This window comes from Cebus imitator, unplaced genomic scaffold (genome assembly GCF_001604975.1).
Source record: "Cebus imitator isolate Cc_AM_T3 unplaced genomic scaffold, Cebus_imitator-1.0 Scaffold256, whole genome shotgun sequence".
In the NCBI taxonomy this organism is placed as follows: Eukaryota; Metazoa; Chordata; class Mammalia; order Primates; family Cebidae; genus Cebus; species Cebus imitator.
The window spans coordinates 2,511,428-2,530,553 of NW_016107571.1; the positions used below are offsets into that span (position 1 = coordinate 2,511,428).

General features: G+C 35.9%; 1 protein-coding gene across 3 annotated transcripts; it reads right to left on the reverse strand.

Annotated features, from left to right (window-relative positions):
- Window positions 1-2,084: 2,084 nt before the first annotated feature.
- On the reverse strand, window positions 2,085-17,812 carry LRIF1 (ligand dependent nuclear receptor interacting factor 1). 3 transcript variants are annotated; one of them, XM_017499334.2, is made up of 4 exons: window positions 17,239-17,812; window positions 5,505-7,002; window positions 4,086-4,358; window positions 2,085-3,288 (listed from the first exon to the last, which is right to left on the reverse strand). In XM_017499334.2, the coding sequence occupies exons 1-4, from the start codon at window positions 17,304-17,306 to the stop codon at window positions 2,851-2,853; spliced, it is 2,277 nt and encodes a 758-aa protein (XP_017354823.1). In that variant the 5' UTR covers window positions 17,307-17,812; the 3' UTR covers window positions 2,085-2,850. The 3 variants fall into 3 exon arrangements, with proteins under 3 accessions (XP_017354823.1, XP_017354822.1, XP_017354824.1); XM_017499333.2 differs by having other exon boundaries at window positions 2,085-3,291; XM_017499335.2 differs by lacking the exon at window positions 5,505-7,002 and having other exon boundaries at window positions 2,085-3,291; window positions 17,239-17,694.
- Window positions 17,813-19,126: the final 1,314 nt, after the last annotated feature.

The window sequence follows — 19,126 nt, forward strand, 5'->3', positions numbered from 1 at the left end:
TCAAAGTGCTGGGATTATAGGTGTGAGCCACCGTGCCTGGCCTATATTTTCTAATTTTCTACATTTGCACCAGTTCTATGATGTTTAAATATTTTTCAAAGGAAGTGATGATTCATGAAATTACATTCTGCTGATAAATCAAGATGACAATTGACCACTGAATCTAGTAATATGGAAGTCACTGGTGACCCTGACAATATCTGTTTAAGTAGTGTAGGGAGAGAAAAACCTGACTGGAATAGTTTGGCAGCTTTTCAAAACACAGTTTTTGTATGACCCAGCAATTACAGGCCTAGGTATATACCCAAGAGAATTGAAAATATATACTCATTTAAAAAACTTGTACACAAATATACACAGCAACATTATTTGTAGTTGCCAAAAGTGGAAACAACCCAAATGTTCATAACGAATGGGTAAAGTGTGGTATATCCATGATGGAATATTATTCAGCAATAAATAATGAAGTATTGATAAATGCTACAACATGGATAAATCTTGAAAACATTAGGCTAAGTAAAAGACACCAATCACAAAGGAAAATCTATTGAATGATTCCGTATATATGAAGTGTTCACAACAGGCAATTCCATAAAGACAGAAAACTTTTTAGTGGTTGCCTATGGCAGAGGGAGAGGGAACAGGGAATGACTGCTAATGGGTATAAAGTTTGTTTGGGGCATGTTTTGAATATCTTGAATATGTTCTAAAATTATAGTGTTAGTGTTGGGGGAAATGGTGGAAGGGCTTTCAGAGTGCCTACATAAAATGTTACAAGTACTGGGAACAATAAACTGCTGCAAACTGTGTCAGGCCTCTGGGGAGGCAAATTTCCCTAAGCCTTCATTTTCCGGGTACAGAGTGACCTTGACTCTTAGAGTACACAAAATGCTCAAGGACTTAAAACCCCCTGTTACAAGTGACCAGACTTGTAGGCTCCTTGTGAGACTCACTCCCTCCAGCTGCACCTAGAATGCAATCTATAGATAACCACGTCCTTGTTTTGTGAAACTCCCAAACTGCCACTGTTATCAATCTTTAGAATGATGCACCAGTTCCGGCTCACTGATTCGGTTCTGGCTGATTCACCCCACCATCCTGTCATCCTCTCCCCCCCATCACTCCACTGCCTACCCTATAGATCAAAGTGATCATAACCACTCCACTCTGTGGAGAACCTAAGCTCAGGGCCTTCACTGCCTCCATTACAAGTGATGACCCCCTGGTCCCACTTTCATTCTTAATCTTTTTCTCATTCTTTTGTCACCACCAAACTCAGAGTACCCAAGGGTGGGGTATGGGGGCTGGCTCTCTACATGTTAGTAGTTGTACAACTCTGTAAATATAACAAAAACTAGTGAACTGTATACTTTAAAAAGCTGGATTTTACAATACATGAATATCACAAAACAGCTGTTACTAAAAGAAAAAGCAGCGAAGTCTAGCTGATGTATTTGTTTTATTCCTTTTCATATTTTGATTTACTATTCTCTTTTGTTTTCATTGCACAGATTTTTTTTTTTTTTTTCGTTAACCTCTCTTAATTCCAGAGATTTGCTGATTATTTATTTATTTATTGAGACTGAGTCTGGCTCTGTTGCCCAGGCTGGAGTGCAGTGGCATGATCTCGATTCACTGCAACCTCCACCTCCCAGGTTCAAGCAATTCTCCTGCCTTGGCCTCCTGAGTAGCTGGAATTACAGGTGCCCGCCACTGTGCCTGGCTAATTTTTGTATTTTTAGTAGAGACAGGGTTTTGCCATGTTGGCCAGGCTGGTCTCAAACTCCTGACCTCAGATGATCTGCCCGCCTCAGCTTCCCAAAATGCTGGGATTATAAGCATGAGCCCACGCTTGGCCTGATCATTTTTTAATAACCTTATTCACCTCCTCCTCTCTCTCTCTTTCTTAGACAGGGTCGCACTGTGTTGCCCAGGCTGGCCTCAAACTCCTAGGATCAAGCAATCCTCCCACTCAGACTCCTGAGTAGCAGGAACTAAACACATACCACTGTGCTCACTCCCCATTCTTAATCCCCATCCCTACACCACTCCCAAACTTTCCCAAATCAAAAATTAACCAGACAGAGAAAATACACTTTAAAGTTTAAAAAATATTAAATATGACAACTGTTCAAGATCTACTTTTTACACAATCTCAGTAACATATGTACATACTCAAAAAAAAAAAAAAAAAGCATTTGCCTGGGAACAATACATCACTATATGCAAACAAAACATCGAATAGCCTGAATTCTAAACTACACTTCGGATTATATAAAATTACATTGTAAAGTTACAAATGTTGCTCATTCTTGAGAAATGTTTGAATGCTTAAGTAATGTTGCCATAATACATATTATTTCATGGCATTAAAAAAAAATAACAATGGTGACACAAGGGTAAAGAGATCAAGCAAGTACATACACAAATCCACTGGAAAAGCTAAGTTTGGAGCTGATTTCCTTTCTTGGATTATAACATTTCAGTAATACACAGTCATTATCTACTGATGGAATAATGCCTGAGCAATTTAGGTAAAGATACAAAGAATAACAAAAACCCTGCCCAAATATTCAAACTTGGAGAATTCTAGTTAAAATAGAAAAATATAAAATTTCTCCTTCCAAAAAAAGGTATCTAAGACAAAGGTTTAGATACCCCATGTAAATTACTCACAAGTTATATGTGAATCAATCTTTTCTGTATTCCTTAAAGTTCTATAATCAACTGATGAAAAAACAAGTTTCATATTCAAAGACACTTTCAGAACACATCTACAATTAACTTATTAATGCAAAAGTATATTTTTAAAAACAGCTATTCTATTGAAGTCTTTAAGTACAGGAGATTTTATTTTTGGTGCATCTTCTTACGCATTTCTTCAAGAGCTGCTTCCTTCTCCCTCAGCACCTGCTTAAGTCTTCTTATTTTTTCATCTCGAATGGTTTCTTCTAACTCTGGTGGTGTCACTGGGAAAATATCTTCAGTATAGTTTTTATTGAAGAAATAGCTTTGTTCATAAGCTGCATTTGAATTCAATGTGCCTTTCTCTTGCTTCTCATGGGTATAGTATTCTATCTCAGTTCTCTTTTCTTGTCTGGTTTTGCTGCAACTTGTGAGAGTGTTACGTTGTGACACATCTGAAGTTGGTAAAATACTGCTTAGGGGTTGAGAAATGGTGACACTAGCTCCTCCGTTTGTGTTTGTGTTATAAGCATTCTCTGTTTTTCTCTTCTTTATGTGATCCATCTTCTTAACAGTTTTTGCTTTTCTTTTCTTATCAAAATTCTGCTGCAATGTTAAATAACATTCCAAAACAAAAACAAAATTTTATTGCTAAATTCATGGTATACTATCAAATGTAACAACATCTGCAGAAACAAATATTTAGCTATTACAATTAACAAAATTTACAGAGGACAACTACAGAGAGAAACATTTCTAACTGTGTGGTACCAAAATTTCTTAATCATATTCAGTAAGAAGAAGTTGCCTAATTCACATTTTCTTGCTCAAGTCAAGTTTAGAAGCCATACTGATCTACCACAGAAATATTATAACACTTGTGAAGCACTTGAGAAATATAATTGATTTAGTTTGTTCTTTTTCTTTACACAGCAGGCACATGTGGAAGATTTTCATTAGAAAGGTTTACTAGTCTTAATGACATTCGTAAGTGAAATGACAGTAGGCAAAGTTATAGACATTTATCATTATTAGCTAAATAAGTTGCTTAAAAGATAAGAACATATGCATGCTTATATCTTCCACCACATTTGAATTATTTCCTTTAGATAGAATCCTCAAGGTAGGATGACCAGTTAAAAAGCTATGGCCATTTTCTCATAAAGGAAAAAAAAACAGGTGAATAAAAACAATTAAAATACATCTTTAGCTGTGGATGCATTTTTACCTGTACATATACGGTTCTTTTAAATATCATTTTGGTACAATATATATGTTTGCAAAACCAGTAACAATCAACATTTACACTAATGCACAAGGCTAAAAACCAAATCAAGAAATGTAATATTCATGTATCACTTGTACTACTTATGAAGAATACACTGAAATGTATTACCTACCTGTTTTCTCTCTCCTTCCTTCACCATAAACTCTGTCTCTTTGTAAGTACCACTCTTTACCAAACTGCTAAAGGAATCAAAACCTTCTCCAGAGGTCAAATGGTCAGGAATTCGAGTAAGGCACACTTTCAAATCTTTAGTAAGGCCAAATGTCTTTTTAAATTCAGCATCACTCTTCAGATGTGATGCCTTATTACTTCTTCCTTGAGAATCTTTCTTGTCATTTCTTCCTTGGGTAACTTTTTCTGATGTTGATGCCATCTCATTATGGATCTGGAATTAGGAAAAGAAAACATACAAACAATACTGCTAATTATTCAAGTTACTTTATTAAACAAGCAACTAAGTGATTATTTCATCTTACATAAAAGAACATACCACGCTTTAAAATCCTAAAGGATTGGTTTATATTATCCTTGCCTTACCACCCAAACTCAAAAAACTGAATGTAAGTACAAACTTAAAATACTCCACCCCTGCAATTTCTCATTTAATTTATTGAACTAGAAAGGTAATGAGTAGTCAATTCTCAAACAATTGAAATGAGAATACAGACTAATAACAACATTAATATAACATATATGACATTATTTAGGAATTGTAGTCTTCTGGAAAAATCACACATGCCTTTATCAGTCTCGTATTTAACAATCAGAATTTACCTCCTTACATCTCTGGAGTTCAATGAATTCTGTACTGAAAGGGAGAAATGCTGACATTATTAAGTAGACCTCTAAGTAAGCAAGAAAATGGTGGGTACAAGTATCTAGTAAGCACACAGACACACAAACCTTAAGTCAAACATAGAGGTAACTATGTGGACATGTTGAGTAGTTGAGGAGTCACAAAGAGCTAATAAAAAGGAAAAGGAAATTTGTCTACCAAAAAATAATAATCAACCCATCAAAGATGCTGATAAAATCTTATTTCCACAAATTACTCAAAGTACCAATTAGCCCTATCTCACCTTTTCCATGGTATACCACCACCACACACGCACACAAAACCCCAAAACCAACTCTTTTACATGCACGCTGATCTCTTCATATACTAAAAAAGCTAAGTTAAATATGAACATACATATATGTGTATATATACATATACTCACACATTTTTACTAAATTTTGAATTCACATTATCCTTCTCCACCTCTCCTAAGCCTTGTTACTCTGTGATATTTTTGTTTACATTGTTTTAAAGAATTGGCATGCCAAGTGATTCAAGAGAAAGATTAATTGTACTCCTTCTCAAATTTGCTCAGATGGAAGTTTTGACTTAATTAAATACTCATATGTGTATAGTCTGTGTGTGACGGGGTTGGCAGGGAGGAAAGAGATATCAAAGATAACCTTGAGAATTAAGAAAACAAACTTTTCCATATAGATACATAAAAAGAGCACCCTGACATGGGAAAATTACCTTTGGTTCTTGGTCTCTGAAAACACACTGTTGTGAAGTAACAGTTGTTGCATCAACAGAGGAACTTATTTTCTCTATGCTCTGGAGGATACTTCCTTTTTTGGGGGCATTGTGTCCTGTACTAAATCCATCTGAAAAGATTGGATTTGTTAATAAAGTCTTACTCTGTTTTAAGTAGTTACTGGATTGGTTCATATGTGGATTTGTGGTAGGAGATGGTTTCTCCACTTTATTCTTCTCTGCCCTTAGATTGGCCATGGAAGCAAGCTGGGTATTGGAAAGTGATTTTGTCTCCATCTGGGAAGATTTACTTTTAGCCAAAACCATATTTACCACCTCTCTGGATATTTCTGTGACTGGACTTGGACTCACTATCTGTAACGTGTCTTTTCTTAGTGGAGTATCAGGAGAAACAGATTTCTGTTGGTCAATTTGTGATGGCAGAACATCTGTCCCCTTTTTAGCCAACAGATAGACTTTCCCATTAAACATAACCAAAGCATTTTCTTTAATAGGCATATTTTTGGATTGTGTCCCACTAGGATTGATGGTATTCAATGGTGGCATAGTTACAGTATTATCTCCCAAATTTTTCCTATCTATAAAAGTTTTTAAAATCTTTGAAGCCACATTATTTGAAGACTTAACAGGAACAAGAGATGGCGTACAAGGCTGCAGCTTATCTTGGAAAATCCATTTCACTGGAGCAGCTTGAGAATGCTGACCACCTTTCAACTGTGTCTCTGTAGCAACATTCTTTGGAATTTGTGTGGTATTTAGTATTACTGGCTTTGCTATTTCTGTAACAGGTTTTGGGTAAATGTTTTGAAAGTTCTTGGTGACTACATTTTTCACTGTATTTACAGGAGATACATAAATAACAGTTGGCGTTTGAGAGGCCTCAACCATTCCTGAGGTACTGGTGGTGGCAGTTGCAAATATCTTTTGCTGCACTGAAGGAGGCAATGACGACGCTGGTACAGATTTCACTTCAGCATGGGCTGGAATCTGTAAATGATGCCCAGAAGGCAAAACTGGAGACTTCACAGTCATTGGGAGACTTTGGGTATTAACTACAATAAAAGATGAGTCTTTTTGTGTTGAGGGAGGAACAGCAAATGTCTGCATGGTGAGTCCATCAATTTTCACACCATGACTCTGAACTTTAGACATTGATGAAGAAAAATTTTCAGTTCCCACAGAAGTAACTCTACCTTTTTCTGATGTATCTACTGTTCTTGTAAGAAAACAGTTTGAAGAACTGGCTGGCTGAAAAATGGGCAATTGAACTGATGCACTTGTGGAAGAGCTGGGAATCTGAGTCTGAAAAGTAACTTGAACTGGTTTTCCTGTATTCCCTTTCAAAGCATCAGACATGACTGAAGATTGAACTAGTGGTATAAGATTTCCAGAAGAGTTAGGAATTGGAAGTAATTGCAGAAGATTTTTTCCATCCGAGCCAATCGTCTGAACTACTTGGTACATGCAGCCTGAAACACTTAAAAGAACATTATGAGTAAATAAATACAACATACTACATGGTATACACATTTTATTTCAAAATAAGTATTTGTAAATATTATTTTAAAGTATTAAAATATAATTAAAGTATATAATTTTCCATTTGAGTTTTCAAAGTGAAAAACTGCAAAACAAAGATTTTGAAGTAGAAGAGATAATGATATAGTCAGCTTCTTACATGATTAGGCAACGGTTATGCGATAATAACATTTATTCCTAAGACTAAAAGTAGATATATCTAAGGTTTTACCTTATATAAAATTATGCTACTAAAGTAGGCTCCTCTTAAACTATTAGCACCATCCCTTCCCCCTTTCCCTGAGATCTTTCCTCTTGTCCTCCTCCTCTACTCTAACTGAAGATTCTCATTCCCTCTCCCCTTACTCTTATTCCATTTCTCTCAGTCTTCCCCCCCTCCCCAATCTATTCTGTCTTCTTCCTATCATAACTCACAAGTTCTTCTGTCAGCCATTCTTCTTTTGCTTAAGCTCTCTCTCATGGTGGTACCCTAGTTTGCCACATTTTTGTACTGCCGACTTCACTGAACTGCTGACATAGGAATCATTTTCTTCTGATTACTGTTTCAGCACATTTGAGGTTTAGTGCTAAATAGTCCTTGGTAAAGCAATTATATATAGTAGTCAATAGTCAATCACCTATCAATCCATACATATAATACCACTGTCATTTCAGCTAAATGGTTTTCAATCAACATGGAACAGACTTGAAATAAATTTTGTTTAACTGAATCAATTCTGACCCCCATGCCTTGAATTATTTCTTAGTACAGATTGTCTGATCTTAAGAAAAGTCAATATATACTAATCTCTGTTTGCATAATTAGTTATTTGGAGATGACCTGAATAAAGATATCTTACCTTATTTATATCTAAAACATCTTTCAGCTCCTGGAAACATTGAGCTTTCATGGGATTCAGGGTCATCACACATACAGTCACTCTACCTAGGTACTCCACCCCCAACCCAACTCTTCACATACCTCAAGTCTTGGCATAAATGATATTTCTCAAGAGATACATTTTCTGACCACTCTAATCTGTCCTTCCTTCATAATTAATCTATAACATTAGACTTGTTAGCTTCCTTCATGATATATATCATAGATTGTTATCACATATTAGTATGTTTGCTTAACTACAGACTGTCTCTCATGTTAAATTCTAAAAATATGAGTGCAGTGTCCATAACCTACAGACCTAGCATGGTCTTAGATAACTAAGATCAAATAAAGAAAAAAGTTCAAGGGCAAATAACAATAATGATAATAAGCAGGTACGTTTTTAAAACTCAGATATTAATAAATATCTCAGGTATTATTTTATTAATAAAAAACTCAGGTATTAATAAAAAGTTCAAGGGCAAATAATCATAATAATTAGGTATCTTTTTAAAACTGTCAGGTATTAATAAAAATCAATATCAAAAATTCTACGTATCCGTGGAAATGCTGGAACTCAGGTTTTCCTTTCTACTGTTCAAATAACATTATTATATCCTTACAAAAATGTAAAGCAGTCTTTTGAACGCTTGAGAGTGGGTCAAAATATTAAATTGACCTTTTGTTGTTATTGTTGTTGTTGTTGAGACAGGGCCTGGCTCTGTGATCCAGCCTGGAGTGCCGGTGCAAATTTCAGTTCACTGCAACCTCCACCTCCTGGGATCAAGCCATCCTTCTACCTCAGCTTCCCAAGCATCTGGGACTACAGGTGCATGCCACCATATCCAGCTATTTTTTTTTATTTTTTGTAGAGGTAAGGTTTTGCTATGTTGCCCAGGCTGATCATACACTGACTTTTAATAAATTAAGAGTTAACTTCTCAAGAGAATAGCTCCAAAGAAAAGGATGAATTCTTGCTTTAAGAGGAAAAATCCACCTTTATTACCTCCCTGCACCTCAAGAAAAGCACATTTGACCTGGATAAGAACATATTCAATATTAATTCATTACACAAAAATTTACCAAGTATCTGTTATAATGTACGCACCAGGCTCTTAGGAAAAAAGGGTCAGTAAGCTGTAGCCTCTGGGCCTAATCTGGTCCACTCTGTTTTTATGCATTCTTACATTTTAATCGATTTTTAAAAATCAAAAGAGCAACAATAGCCTCTGTAGTGGCTCCTCAGTCTTGTTTGCCAACTCATACTTTTGAATCAACTTTCAAATGTTGGGAGTTTACCAAAGCTTAGAAAGAATCCTTCTCTTCCTATTTTGTACTCTATTTCCTTAGTTGCTTTGTTCTCAATGCATAACTTCAATTAAATTATCACTTACATATCAACAATTTCAAATATTTCTATGTGTGGCTTTTTTGAGATTTACACTTATACATCCAAATTCCCTTTTAACATTTTCATTCAGAATCTCAAATGTTCCTAAAATTCAACATAGTGAGCAGAACTCTGCCCCTCCTAATCTCCCAAATTCCATCTTCTCCAGGGTTTTCTTTGCTAAATAGCACCTCATCTACCTTAGATGCCTTAAGTGAGAATAGGTAAATCCTGCTTTCTTATTCCCTATATTCAATGATCACAAAATCCTGTTGATACTGTCTCCTATATTTCCTTTGATCTGTTTGGTTCCTTCCAAATCAACTTACCACTCTACTCAAAGCAAACATCATCTCTGGCTTAGAATACTACAATGCTTAATGACTGATTTTTTTCTTCAATCATATCTTCTACCTTTCAATTTACTCAGCACACTAAAACTGATCTTTCCCTGCTTAAAACATTGCAGTGGCTTCCCATTATTCTTGAGTTACAGGAAGAAAACCATTGCTTCTGGTGCAATGTGAGCCAAAAGAAGAGAGGATTTTAAGAAAATTGGGCAATTCTACTAAAAATTTCTGAGATGCCAAATAGGATGAGGATTAAAAATGTACACTGGAAATCGTGCTGTGAAGGTCACTGATGACTTTAATAAGAGCAGTGTGGCAGGGGAAAGAAGCTGCTGAGGAGTGGATATAAAAAAATCAAGGAGACAACTCTTTTTAAACTTCAACTGTCAAGAGGAAGAGAAAGACTGGCAGGTAGCTATAGGAATAAATGACATCAAAGAAAGGATCTTTCCTTTTTCTTTCTTTTTTTAAGGTCAGATAAACCAGAACATATGTAAATACTTATGTGAGCTAGTCAAGGGAAGAAACTGGTAATAAAGGAAAAAGAGGGATACGCAATGAGAAGGAGTTAGGAAATAGCAATCAGAGAGACAGGTGGAGGGACTGACCTTAAAGAGTGCTACAGAGCTAGCTCCTTCCATTGGAACACTGGAGGAGAGGTTAGGTGCATTTTCAGGCAAACATGCAGCCTTGGTGTTAGAAGGCTTAAGTAATTCTCATTTAAAGGCTTTTATTTTCTTTATGAAAAACTGCATGACATCATCTGATAAAAGTAACAGCAAAAATATGGGAAGATCTGAAGAGAATCAAAGATTTGAAACAGTTTTTGTGAAGGGGTAAACTGACCACAGAAAACATCAGAGTTGCCAGAATGTGTTGATGGTGCAAGAAGACAGATAGTGGTTATGAATTTATAGTGGTGTTAATCTGTACTCTTGAGATTTTCCTTGTCACACCAAGCACAGACAAAGAGAAAGCACATTGAGTTCATCGAGGGTGGCATCAGAAAGGAGCAACAAAAATCAAAGAAGGCCAAAATAATGTAAGGTATTGATAAGAGTTATTAAAATGAAACAGAGAATCTAAACTGGATAGGAAGAAAACAAGAGAATAAAGGATAAAGTATTGGGATAAAGGGATTATTGGTCTGTGGGGCCAGATAAAGAACAGTTACAATAGGAACAGTTAAGTCAGCTAGAAATACAGGAATTGGCATTTAGAAAACAGAATGCATGAAACAATTTTGTTGATGCAGCAATTTCATCTAATAAGGACTACAAAATTAGATAGGTGCAACAGAACAGAGAATAAGATTGCTGGGGAAAAAAAAATTTCTGTAATAAAGATGAGGTGACAAAGAGATTATTCATCTGTATGGATACTGAAATCACATAGGATTAGAGGGAAGACAGTGAGCTAGATGGTGAACTAAGTGTCAAGTTCAGTGACAGGAAGTTGGCAGATGGTGTTAACAAACCACAATTAAGTGATATGTCAGAAAGTTATCTTGAAGCCTACTTTTTTTTGCAGTCCATTTTCTTTCCTATTATCCTACTAAAACTTCATTCTCAAAGATTACTAAATATGTTCTCACAGTTAAATCTGTCTTTATGTTCATTCCCTAGGTGCTCTCTGTTGCAACTAATTATCCTTCCATCTTGATCCTCTTTCCTATCACGGTTTCCGCTGTGTACAATTTATTTCTCTTGACTTCCTTAATGTTCTCTTACTCATTTTCTGCATTATAGGCATTCTACTGTAACTATCCCACCAAGTACAGTTCTTGACCCTGTTTTTCTCCTTTAAGACATTCTTCCTTAAAGACTGCAACAATTCTCATGGCTTCAGCTATTTTCAACTACCTTTTTTGAAATAATGACTCCCATAGTTATATCCTTTAATTCCTTTCCCCTACTGGAATTGACATCAGTTCCATATTTGTGATGTCTTACCAAACATTTTCATTTTTAATACCAACATTTTAAATCCAGCAAGTTAAAATTACTCTCTGTTGAAAACTAGTAGTCTATCCTACCACTCAGTCATGTGACAGCACCAATATTTTCCACATCATATAGGTTTTAAATCACCTAGTGATCACTGATATGTCTTTATCCCCGTTCTTATTTACTTTAAATTCATCCACATAACCTTGTATATCCACATAACCTTGTCCTTACAAAGTTAAACATTTAATAAATGCATACTGAATCAAGTCTATAAGGCTTTCTATTTAACCTATTTCATCCATCTTTTCTTTCTTCATCATTGTGACTTCCACTATCTAGATGAGATCCTCATCAGATGTGTCTAGCACTCATCATTCTCATCCCTACAGTATTTTGCCGATGTTTAGTTTTTCTGACTGCAGCCACTATTGACTATTATGTATCTCTGGTAGATTAAAATTGTTTTCATTCTGTTATCTCCCGTTCAAAGTTTTAGTATTCACCATTGACAATTCAGCTTGACATGAAAATCATTTACAAACTAGCCCCAACCAATCTCTACAACAAAACCACCCACAACTTGTCTTTGCTATTCTGAAATATGCCATGTACATTACATTATTTACTCAAAGTATTATTTTTCTTCTCCAACAAAATGAGTTTCAAATTCTATCTTCTCTGTAAAATATTTGCCAGTCACTCAAGCTTAATTTCTTCCAACTTGGAATCCCTAACGCATTCCTATTGGTGCCACTAATGTTGGAAATTATATAATGCTTTCTTTATTGACTTTATTAGCTAATTTTAAAAAATGAGTAAAGTATTGTTTCATTCAATAAGATTGAAATTCCTTAAGGTGAGAAAGGCTTTATTATTTATTTTGCAATTATTCTTCCAATACCATGCATATTTTATAATGACCTCTGTATTTCTGCTTTATAAAAAAATTATACTGTATGAGCTATTTTCAAATCTGATCACTAGATTTTTCCCTCTCTTTTCCTCTATTTCTCCTCCAAAAAGAAAAAAAAAAATAAAGCTTCTTCCATGTCAACGTATCAGTGAGATTCACACAATCTACTACAAACCATAAATTCCTACAGGATAGATTATCCTATTCATATCTACATACTCTGCATCTAATTCAGAAATTGGAACTTCCACACAGTAATATTAGCTGAATTGAATCCTACAAGTTATAATTTTTTTAAAAATCCGTAATTTATTTTCAACAAAACGTAGAGTTCTAAAAATTAAACTGAAATGCAGAATGCTAAGGAGAAGAAATAACTCAGGGCAAAATTCATAATCCTTTCATCTATATGCAGTTTTTAACATCTAGAAGGAGTGTTCAATCCATTGAAGAGATTAAATAACTGAAATCCTACAACGATTCTGTTTTCTGAAAGATCATATTCTGCAGGCTAATGTCAGAACTAAAACTGGAATGAGATTCTGCAACCCATTTTCTAATTTGGTAAACTAGTTACTTTAAGGTAATTATTTTAAACCAGCTGGTGTTCAAACTGAGAAACTACATTTGATATATAACACAGCTTAACACTTTAAACGAGAAAAGAGGAAGATATTAGAAAGATTACGGGCTTCTAATTGTGGTTCTTATAATTATAAGTTGACTGGAAAATTTACTTATCCTCTTAGAATCTGTTTCTTCATTTGTTAAATGTTAAATGCGGGGGAAAAGGCTTGCTATGAGAAATAAATGAAATGACTGCCTGGGAGCCTAATAGTTATCATCTTCCATTAAATATGCAATTGGTTTCTGAGAATAAAGTAAGGTAAGGTCTTTTAAAAATGTAATGAGAAATTTAGTAAATGGGCACATTAAACACATTGGTAATGTTACATAACTTCTGACAGTTTTTACTATTCTAATATTGATATGAGGTATTCACATATCAGAAATAAACTAGTAAAAATGTTGACGGCCAGTTAATGTTTTGTAGATATTTTTACAAAATACATTTTTTTTACCTGCTAGGAAATCCTTTTCTATCTTACTATTCAATCTTACAATCTATAATATTATGTATGTAATAATATATGTATGTAATGTAGTAATCTATCCAATATGTACCATGTATTGCGTACGTAATAGATTATAACAGTTGTTACTAATTCTAATCCTAACAAAGTCAAACATATTATGAATTGCATTCCCATTTTATACTTGAAAAAATGGAGGTTTAGAAATATTTAATAACTTACTTAGAATTACACACTCCCCTTAAGAAATTTTATCTACTTTTTGTATTTACTTTAGCATAACCCATCATAACAGGGTCCAAAAAATTCAAATGTAGAAACTGACAGATTAATGACAGATTTCATTCAGACTCTAGTATATGTGCCTGTCTCTCCCTCACACAAACATACACAGACGCACTCATACAAATCACAAAATAAAACACTGTACACAGCGAAATGCATACTGAATTCACAATGAAGCATCATCATTCTAATCAAACCAAACCCCCTGCTAAGAACACTTAAGTTTAGCTCCCCATTTGAATATAAGCGGTTATGTGAAGATAGCTGCCTATGGCCAATCACGATATCTTAATTCTTATTACTGTGGAATATATAATCACAGGCTTTCATTATAGTACCTCTGAAGCGATGCTTCCCAAGTTGCTAGTCTCAGTTCTGACTCAGCCTGAGTTTCATATCCAAATATCTGACTGCTTTCTTGATGTGTTCCTCATCTCAGTTAATTTACCAATATCCATTCAGAAAACTGGCATCATAACTGATCCCCCTTTCTTCCTGCCAATTCATTAACAAAGTCGGTTTATCTTCCCTTCTGTATTTCTTTGAATCCAATCCCTACTGTACTGCAGCTAGTTCGGGCCCTCAGAATTTCTGAAAAGACAACTGAAATAGAATCCTTTTATGTTGATCACTCACCCTCAAATCTACACTGCTGTCAGTTATCTAAAATGCACACCTATGTCAGTCTTTTTCTTAAAATACTCTGAACAATTTCCAATAGATGAAGTCTAATCTCCCTAGCAGGGCAAACAGAACCTTTAAGAGCTATCTACCTATACTGCTTGTACAGAATCAAGCAGGATAGGTACAGAATCAAGCAACAAATATCAATCATTAATAATAAACTATACAGATGCTTTATTCACCAGTACTCTGCATAAGCATATCCTGTCTTCAATCTTTAACTGGATAGCTGATACTTATGTCTTCCAACTCAGCTGTTCCTGGAATCTTTCCTCCAACTCCCTTCATCCACTCTCTTCCTTTACCACATCAACTCTACTTCTCTCCTCCTTCATCATGACTGTAAGGCTGGAAACAGCCCATATCCTATTATTTAATCAGTCTTCCCATTTAGCACAGTCTATCACACACATAGTAGGCACTAAATGAATGTTTTTTCATTCAAATGTTTAAACTGAACTGATAATAAGTGGTAAGCTAGGATATGAATCCAAGTCTCTACAACTTTAAAGCTTCTTTCCACTGAAGCATTCTGACTCTTGCTTTGTTCTTCCACAATAAAACCCAAATCAAAATGAGTATCTTCCAGACTTTTCCTTTGTAAGCTATGATTAAATTTGGGTTTTACATTTTATACTCTGATGAATTACAGATACTTCAAAGAATACACAAATCTGTATTATGCTACTGAAAATTTTTGAATAAGCAGTAACAGGAAAATTTTAAAGCTACAAACAGTAAGAAAATCATATAGTCATTTAAGTTATAAAAAGAAATGATTTACTACCATCAAACATGTTACAAGAAAAATAAGAAAACTAAGCTTCCAATAAACTAAAAGCGCTGATGTTAATCATATTATTTACAAAATCGTATTTGGATGTTTTGTTACTCACAAAACAGAATGAAATCAAATATGCAATCATTAACCAAAGTAAATGTCAAAGCTTCAGAAAGTTATCTGGTAAATGCCACAAATATATGATGTAAAACCTCAGTGATTTAAATAAATATATTCAAAGACAATAAAAACAACACATAAATCAATGAGTCAATGAACTCAAAATGACTTATGAATGTAATTTGTAAAAGTCTCCAAATCCCCAAAGGATTAGAAATTGGATAACAGACTTAAGAGTACACACACACAAAGTAAAGTTTGTAGTACTTTTTATATTTAAAAATGCAATCCTAAAACAAATTTACTATAAATTAAGCTAAGTCAGATGTCATTATTTAGGTACTAAAACAGGGCAGCAGAAATTAATCATAAAAAGTAATTCTACTTTTGCATATCTACACAGGGTATTCTATCACTTCCCCCAAACTTTCACCACAAAATTAAAAAGAAAAACACAGGAGTATACCAAAATATGGCTCTTTTTATGATCTGAAATACAATCGTTCTTTCCTGACGTTCTTCAATAGAATTTTAGCTCATTACTATTAGTGTCAATTTCCTTTTATAAGACTGTGCATGCTTTTAAGGAGTCACCATTACTTATGGTCTTTATTGCAATCAAGCTTTCTATCTACTTATAATTAAAGAAACCTCCTGGGCTAAAATCTGCACAGAATTAAGAGTTGTAGTCTTATAACAGTAACAGCTAACATTGAATTTAAAATGTGCTTCACTATTTTCCTACATAACATATTTTAAATATTTCATTCTCCTCATCTTTAAAATACTTCTAAGTGATACTATTTACAGACTGGAAACAGGTACTTGGCCTCACAAATACTAGCTGGCAAAGTTGAGATTAACCCCAGGTAGCCTGATTTTCTTCAAATGGAAATCTCCTTCTGTGAGTTTTGCATATTAGTTCTTCATTTTATTAGTCTGCAGACTCTATTTTTCCTCATCACTTATGATACATTCACTAACCATGTGAGAATACAAGTGAAAACATTCTGCTTTAGCTAACATCGTTTCCATTTCATTTCCGCTTAATACAAATTTTAAAATAAACTAGGTTATTGATCATCGATTTTCTAATTTACAAGAATATTTTCCTTAGAAACACTGGACTCTCATGTCAAATATAAATGGTCAATAAATGGCTCTTCATTACACCCTACTTCAAAAACGCTGTTCAAAAGGATTGATTTTACACGAGGATTTCTCCATTTTTATTTCTCTCTTCATATAAAGCTATTTGAAATTTTAAATATCCAATCTCCTTGTTCTAAAGCCATCTTTCTTCAATCATATACACCCTTTCTGTCTCACTATTAAAATGTAACTATTTTCACTGACGGTCCAGCGCCACCAGGGCTGCACTTGCTAATCCGTGCTGACTGCTGCGTTTCTGCGTGTGCGCAAGAATCTTCCAGAAGGTTTGAGTCACATACAGGCGTCGGCCATGTTGGATTTCATCTCCCGTGGAGATCTACTCGGTCCGCCTATGAAACTTGAGACGCTGGAATCCCGCGGAGCCAGGGTAGGGGCTGGGTCAGGCTCTAATGAGGTTTTACGTTTCCCAGAGGAAAGCGCTCTATAGGCTTTAAGTGCCGCGGTGACGAGTGCTTCCCGCCTGGGTGTCACACTCTGCGGCCTCCAAATCCTCTCAACTACACAGCGACGGCCGACTCCACATCCCTAAGACGGACAAAGGGGCGGGCGTGGGGAGGATTCGAAACCGGTACTTACCAATGCGAGGCGTTGCCTGAATTTTCCTCTGCGGGTTTCAGGAAGACCCTCCGGAGGTTATTTGACATTTTAGTGGGGAGGAAGGGGACCCCTCATCCAGGAAAGTGGGAAATGTGGGGCCGAGTTTCTCAAAGGGGCGAGAACCAGAGCGAGGGAATGTTAGGCTGGAGTTGCCCGCAGCAATTCTGAGGGGTTTGACCTTAACGCAGGGCGACGGCGGGCTCTCGAGAGGGTGTATCCTCTGGCTTAGGAGCGAGATGGCTCAGCCACCAGAAACCGGAAAGCTCCTGGCGGTTGTTTGCGTTCTCGCAGCCCTACGCTCGGTATCGGCCCGAGTCTCCGCCCCGCAGAGCTGACGACAATGCTCCAGAGCCAGCCGGAACAGGCGCAGGGGGCGTGGCCTTGGTGGCACCGCCCCCAACAGGGCCGGGTCAGTGGTGACGACGGAGTCAGCCTGGCTCTGCCAGCCCCGCCCACTGAAGCCGAAAGCCGAGCAAAGCTCTGTCGGGCGTCTTCCGGGGTCGTCACGTCCGGTTGCCAAGGTGACTGGTTCGCTAAAGCCCCACCCTTATGATGCAATCCAATGGCAAGTGATGTTTGCTATCTTTTCTTCCGGATCAAGCAACAAATCGCAAAAGAAAGCTCTCCGGACACCTACGCAAAATAAAATGTTTCCGGGGTCAATCATAAATTTTCTGCTTCTATGCTACCGCTAGTGTAAGTTTTTCTCTCCCGTCAGGGCATTAAAAGACATCGGCGGGCTTTTTTGTTATTGTACACTGATGGCCTGGGAAAACTTAAGACGCTTGCCTGTGGCCAGCGATTATTGTTGCTACTTCTCTGAAGGTTTCTCATTTACTACTGTTTCTTGAAGCTTTGCCTGTCACTCATTGACATATACATTCTGAAGGGAGATCTAGGAGGTGCGTTACAATCTCTTTTGAAGATCTCTCCCTTTTTAAGGGAGTTTTTTACATCTCGATCATTGATTCTCTTTTGTCCTCAAACCGTCTCTTCTCGCTTAGTGGTTTTGTTCATGCTCGTGGCTTGAATTACCACCTGCACCCGTTGTTTTACCACCAAATGCGTATATAATAGGATGTGCGCAGCACTGATTTAAGCTTTTTTACAAAATTAATTTACTCCTAACGATTAACAAAAGAATTATTATATACATGTGAAGAAACTGATGCTCAGAGAGGATAAAAAACTTTTTAGAGGTCATATAGCTTGTGAGTGATGGAGCCAGGCTCCAAATCCAGGTTGTCTGGCTGAACATTCCATGTACTTACCTACTGCATTATGCTACTGTGTGACTCATAAATCTATGTTCCAGTTCTGATTTCTCTGGGATCTATACCCGGATGTTCAAGTGAATTGTTGAGATCTCCTTTTTGATATTTGAAGAGTCCCTTCAAATGAAACATGTTTAAAACCACACTTAGGACTTTCTTCTCTTCTTCTCTTCCCCCACTACACATTTTCCTTTATCAGTGCTATCTCTAGAAAGAAAGAAAAAAAACTTCCCTCTATTAAAGATGCCAAAATCCCAGTGTCATCCTTAACACATTCCTCTTTTTATTCGAAAATATATAATTCGTCACCAACTTTTGCAGATTTTATCTTCTACATATCTTACAAGTCTGCTTTTTATTTCTGTTACTTCTACTATGGAGCAAGCTTACTTTGTCTAGTGAAGCTTTAAATGATAGCCTCATATCCACTCTTGAATTCCTCTAAATGCTGCAGCCAGAGATGCCTTATGGAAACACTAATCTGATGGTATCATCTCGCTACATTAAAAACAATCAGTTTCCCACACTGCTCTTATGATAAAGATGAAAATCCTTGATTTTTTTTTTTTTTTTTTTTTTTTTTTTTTTTTTTT